Here is a 6,519-nt window from a genome sequence, read left to right as displayed (position 1 = left end):
TTGTTAATCTTCTGGATTTCTGATTGCTGCCTCTGTATGGATTCTTGCAGCCTATTAAATTTGTCATTATGTTCTTGAATAACTTTTTTAAGTTGAGTTACTACTTTGTGTGTTCTTTGGCAGTTTTTGCATTTTGTAGAATTTCCTTTATAATTTTTAAAAGAGTTCTGTATATTAATCTTTTGTATTCTGCTTCTGGTAATTCCAAGAAATTCTCTTTCTCCAGAGAATTTATTGATTCTTTATTTTGGGGGCTTGCTACAGCCATCATGGACTGCCTTTTTATGTGATTTGATATTGACTGTTGTCTCCAAACCATCAATAAGTTATTTATTTTATATTTGTTTAGTGTGTCCTAGCTTCTTGTTTTGTTTTGATATTCTCAAATAGGCTGCTCGTGTGTGTGAGTTTCACTGTTGGCGCCTTGGAAGCTCTAACTTCTTGTCGTCAGGTAGTTAGTTCTGTAACTAAGTCTGTGCACATGGGAGTCCATTAAATTTTGCTGTATGGGTTCAGCTCAGGTGTCCAGGCAGTCAGTCACCAAATGTGTAGTGCAGGCTCTCGCCTACAGTCTTAGAGAGGCATGGGTGATTGGTGTAGGCACAGGTATCTGGCTGCAGTAAGGGGTTATGCGCTGAGCAAGGCAGGGGGTGATGGCTGCCCATGAGTGTCTAAAAGGAAAGCATGTCTCTATTCCCTAGAGTGAGTAGGTAGTTGAGTTTTGTGGCCTATGACCCCCCCCACTCTGTTGGCTGTAAAGACTCGGGGACACCACTTATTCTTGGACCCCTGTAACAGGTGACTAGGTGATGAAGGTGGAGCCACCAGTCCTCAAGCCCCTGGTGCAGACTGATAAATGTGCCTGCTTAAAGGGCTGGACTGTGTCAGGGGTCACAAATCTGCCACTTCTCAGCTGAAACAATTGAAGTTAGACTTCAGGTGTTTACCCTGTAGTACTGTGGTAGTGAGGGCTTACACTGTTGAGATGGGTCCACACAAGTCTATACGGGGTGGAAGGCACTCAAAGTCTGCCAACCCCTTGTGCCTGTGCCTAGCAAAGGAGCTGTGCTGACCCTGAGTTCCTGGCTTGGGGGAGCCAGCAGCTTATTTGTTCCCCCTCCAGGGCCAGGAGGATGGGTCAGGGCGAATTTTGGGATCTACTTCCAGCCAAGAGAACTCAGAGACTTCAGATGGCCAGACTGGTTCAGAGCAGGGAAGGAGGAGATAAAAGGGAGAGAAGTTTTTCCCAAATTGGCTTTAAAAAAAAATAATCCTTGCAAAAGGCCACACGCATGTACTTACCTTTAGCCACTTGGGAGCTGCTTTTCACTGGTTCGGAGGGTCCAAGCAGAATCTCTGCTACTGGCTCACTCTCCATGTGGTAACTGCCTCCCAAGCACGTGCGCAGAGCTCTTTGCCTGCTTCCCTGCACCCAGAGCCCTTCAGGGCTGAAGAGCTGCAGCTCCTGCCGCTGCCGGTCTGGAACTCCTCGCTTCTTCTGAACTGTCTTCCTCTCCCCCCGCCACTCAGTCTGATTCCTCAACTTTGCCTTGTTCAGGGTTCCTAGATTTTCATATACAATGAAATCACTCGTTTTTCCAGGTCTTTGTTGTAAGAGGGATATAGGAAGCTGTCTGTCTACTCCACCATCTTGGCCCCGCCACCCTGGAAGCCTTTTTTGGTATTTCTCCTTCTTTTCCTTTAATTATTACTTCATTCTCAAAAAAATTATTGATATAGCTTCACATATACAAATTACCACAATATTGTAGCTAAAACACCAGAAAATTTGACAAAATCAATGACTATAAAAACACCGGCAGCAATGAAAACAACAGCAAGTGCTTGTAACGCGTGCAGGTGAAACCACGTGGTTCAAAGTGTCATTGTAATTGGGTATTAATGAGAGCTCTGATTAGAGTGCTTTCAAGCAAACAAAACAAACTCGTTGTTGTCAAGTTGATTTCAACTCATAGTGACCCTATGGGACAGAGTAGAACTACCTTATAGGGTTTCCAAGCAGCAGCTGGTAGATTTGAACTGCTGACCTTTTGGCTAGCAGCCTGAGCTCTTAACTGCTGTGTCATCAGGGATCTGGAGTGCAGAGGAAGGTTCAAAAGTAAATTAGCATAATTTTAGGCTTGTAGATTTATTGATACATACATGCTGGGCTTACAAAACATGTTTTTGTTGTTATAAATAAGTGTTGCTGTTGTTAGGTACCATTGAGTTGGTTCTGACTCATAGCAACCCTGCAGGACAGAGTAGAACTGCCCCATAGGGTTTCCAAGGAGCAGCTGGTGGATTCGAATTGCCAACCTTTTGGTTAGCATCCCAGTGCTTAACCACTGTGCAACCAGATAGGGGCTAAAGGAGAAATGACCAAAGAACTCCTATTAGGGAGGAGTTTCATCTTTTCCATCTTCAAATTTAAGAATATATTTACCAAATATTCCTTCACATGGCCTCTCTCTTTCTTCTTAGGTATAAATATTGCTTCCAGAAAGATATGGGCTATTCTCAGGAGGGTTTAGATAACAAACACATAGGGAAACATGTACATGCCTATTTAAAACCACTCATTACTTTCTTCCTGTTGTTTTTCTGCTCATAAGGGAACCTGAAGACCCAAGGCAATCCTATCCCCTGGGACACTCAATCAGGTTAAGCTCCCACTCCTCTAGTTGTGTGAGTTTCCATTCTCTGCACTTCAACTTGTAATGTCCTTGAATGGAAATGAACAATTCTTTCTTACCAAGGAATCACTGATGTATCTGTTCTTTGAATAATATCTTGCAAACCAGTATCTCTACATGGCATGTAGAAAGTGAAAAACTTGGGGAAAAAAATTCCAGATGAGTTTTATTATGGAAATTAATCATATATTTTAAGGTAAGTTCTTAGAAAGATAGATTTATCTTATTTTCCCTCTTTCCTTCATCTTAACTTCCATTTAGAGCTGAAATACTTGATAATTGCTAAGCTTTCTTCTAAGTTTTCTTATCTAGTCTATAGTAATTGAGGGCCCACAAATAGGGACTAAGTTGATCAACACGGACAAACAAGTCAGTCATTGAGACTCCTGATTGAGGCTCCTGTCTTAAGCTTCAGGCTAATTTGGACTTCACCTGACAAAAATGTTCACATTTTATGAAATCTCGATGTGAAAATATACTGGTTATTTGCTTCATCGGGTGAAATAGAAATTTCAGAAATACATTTGCTCCATTTTTGAAGTTCTGATATTCATTGAGGTGATTTCAATAATCTTGTCTCTCTCATTTATTCTTCTGTTTGAAAAATGTAGCTTTAATTTGGCTTAAGCCCAGTTCCCTGGAGAGAGATTGTACTTAACTTGGGTTCTGCTAAGAGCAGAGATCCTGGTTTCTCTCACATTGTTAAACAATTCCATAGTCTTCCCTGATAGAACAATTAACAACAATCCTGAGCTCCGGCAGTATTTTATACTGTCAAAAACATCATTCCTGCCTCAGTTTTCTTTGTGCAGAATGCCAAGTTTTTATGTCCTTTCTTCTTTCCTCACTTTCGTTTTTCCTGTCTGAGGCTGTAGATGTTAGATAAGCAGAATTTTCTTGATGAAACTGTCTTCTCTTATTAGAAAATTCCTGTATTTGTGACTATGAGGAGTAGGAGAAGATGAGGGGGGCAAAATATTAACTATAACAAAGCCAGTATTAACAGATATTTAGATATCTAGGATAAAAAGACGTATGCTAGAAAACCGGCCCCTACCCAATAGCTGTTGTTAGGAGGATACACAAGGAATTTGTGATCTTACAGCCTCACAGGAGATGGTTAACTGTAAGAGAAGCTCAGGGCTAGCAATGTTTGAGACTTGGTATTTTCTTGTTCATATGGAAGATTGCTGGCATCCTGCTATTACATTTTGCTGAGATTCTTACCTTCTCTGAGAAAAATGAAAGCAACATCTTTATAGCTGACAGTGGTGGTAGTGGGGGCACCAATACCAGGGATGAAACCTCCTTAAAGACCTAGTTTTGAAATTGAGAAAGATCTATAGTACATAGAGAACTTCTCTCTTCTCTTCCTTCTCTCTTCTCTCTCTCTGAAAAAAAAAATGATACTGTTCTCGGGCACATTGTTGTATGATTCACTATCATTTATTGAAAAGTTATGATTTGCCATGCACTGTTTTAAGTACTTTACATACGTTATCTTATTTAATATTTATAATATCTCAGTGAGGTAAGTGATGTTATTACTGCCAAATTATACATGAGGAAAATAGAGGACGATTTACCAGCGCTGTTGACTTTTGAAGTGTTCATTGCTACCAACAATTATATTCTAGATTCTTTATGTTTCCCTGTGAAACATGGAGAGAAAATAGAAATTGTATGAGTTTGGAGGACAGAATTCCTATTGACTCTGAAGATTCTAACCCCTGTAAAATCTCCTTGTATAATCCCCTCCCGTTGAATGTGGGTGAGCCTTATGAATATGATGGAATAATCACTCCTTTGATTACATTATGTTACATATCACTCTCACAACAGGCCGGAGAGAGATTCTCCTGCTGGCTTTGAAGAAGTAAACTGCTATGTTGGGAGATGGCCACATGACTAGAACCTGAGAGCAACCCCTAGAAGCTGAGAGTGACCCCACTTTTTGACATCTGGCAAGAAAATGGAGATCTCAGTCCCGCAACCCCAAGGAACTGTATTCTGCCAAAAACCTAAATAAGCTTGGAAGAGGAGCTGGAGCCTCAGATGAGATTGCAGCCCAAGCTAACCCCTTGGTTTCACCTGGTGAAACCTTGTTCCAAGGACCCAGCTGACCTGACCAACAGACACAGTGAGATAATAAATTTTAATTGTTCAATAAAAAACTAATACAATGACTTTCTCTGACTTTCTGTTGCATGTATGTCTGTATGTCTCTATTTGCATGAATGTGTGAGTTTGTATGTTTCTAGCAGAGAAATAAAGAAATAGAAAAAGGAAAAGTAAGAGAGAGAGGGAAGTAAGAAGAGAAGGAAAAGGAAAAAGAGGAGGACAAAGAGAAGGAGGAGGAAAGGAGGAGGAGGAAGAGAGAGAGAGAGGCTGCGGCAATCATTCCACTACCTTCACCAAAGAAAGTTTGTAACAAGTTAAAACCAGCTTGCCTCTAGAATTCTCCACCATGGATAATGCAGTTGCCATGTATAGAACGGGTTTTCAGTTCTCAACTAAATGCTGTGTGATATTTATGCTCCCTTTTACAGGGAAAGACAGCAAAGGTGAAAACAAATGTCAAATTTGATCCTGGTGACAACATTCATCCTCATGGGCATTCCCCATGCACCTGCCCTGGACACCACCCTCTTTGGAATCTTCTTAGTGATTTATGTACTCACTTTGGTGGGCAATCTCCTCGTCCTGCTGGTGGTCAGGGTGGATTCCCACTTCCACACCCCCATGTACTACTTCCTGGCCAACCTGTCCTTCATTGACATATGGTTCTCCCCTGTCACTGTGCCCAAAATGATGATGACCTTTGTCTCCCCAGGGGGAAAGCCTATCTCCTTTCACAACTGTGTGGCCCAGCTCTATTCTTTCCACTTTCTGGGTGGCACTGAGTGTTTCCTCTACATAGTCATGTCCTATGATAGCTACCTGGCTATCAGTTACCCACTCAGATACACCAGCATGATGAGTGGGAGAACACGTGCCCTCCTGGCCACCAACACTTGTCTCAGTGGCTGTCTGCACTCTGCTGTCCAGACGATGTTGACATTTCGTTTGCCCTACTGGGGGAGCAACCAGATCCAGCACTACTTCTGTGAAACGATGCCTGTCCTCTAACTGGCCTGTGCAGACACCTCTGGTAACGAAATGGTGATCTTTGTCAACCTAGGGTTAGTGGCCTTGGGCTGCTTTCTCCTGATATCGCTGTCCTATGTGTCCATTGTCTGCTCCATTCTGAAGATCCGCACCTCTGAGGGGAGACTCACAGCCTTCCAGAACTGTGCCTCCCACTGCATCGTGATCCTCTGTTTCTTTGTTCCCTGTGTTTTGATTTATCTGAGACCAGGCTCCAAGGATGCTGTGGATGGGGTTGTGGCAGTTTTCTACACTGTGCTGACACCCCTTTTGAACCCTGTTGTGTACACCCTGAGGAACAAGGAAGTGAAGAGAGCTCTTTTTAAGCTTAAACAGAGAACACTTTCTCAGAGCAAATAAACACTAGGAAGTAGAGATGCTCTTTTCTTTTTTAAAATAAGTAATATAATTTAATCATCAACATGCCATTTATTACACATCTAGTTCTCAGTGTTAACTATTATTTAAAATCACCTACTTGGAATATTTCTTTCACAGATTTTCCTATAAAATTTCTAAAGTCACAATTATTATTATTTTTTTTTACAATGACATGCCTATACTCTGATGTATAAACTCATTTCTCTGCAATAGGTTTATTTTATCTTTTTTTTTTTTAAAAAAACAACCTACACTTATTGTATGTAGACAGCTGAGTTATTCATATCTCTAAGTT

At 41.3% G+C, this 6,519-nt stretch overlaps 1 protein-coding gene across 1 annotated transcript; it reads left to right on the top strand.

The window, feature by feature from the left end:
* Window positions 1-5,270: 5,270 nt before the first annotated feature.
* On the top strand, window positions 5,271-6,203 carry LOC101349754 (olfactory receptor 10G4). Its single transcript, XM_012559257.1, is given in 1 exon segment — window positions 5,271-6,203. A coding segment is annotated over 1 exon segment (933 nt).
* The last annotated feature ends 316 nt before the right edge of the window (window positions 6,204-6,519 follow it).

This window comes from Trichechus manatus, unplaced genomic scaffold (genome assembly GCF_000243295.1).
Source record: "Trichechus manatus latirostris isolate Lorelei unplaced genomic scaffold, TriManLat1.0 scaffold00227, whole genome shotgun sequence".
NCBI lineage: Eukaryota > Metazoa > Chordata > Mammalia > Sirenia > Trichechidae > Trichechus > Trichechus manatus.
Note: the sequence above shows the minus strand (reverse complement) of the source record. Positions and strands in the feature narration are given on the sequence as shown.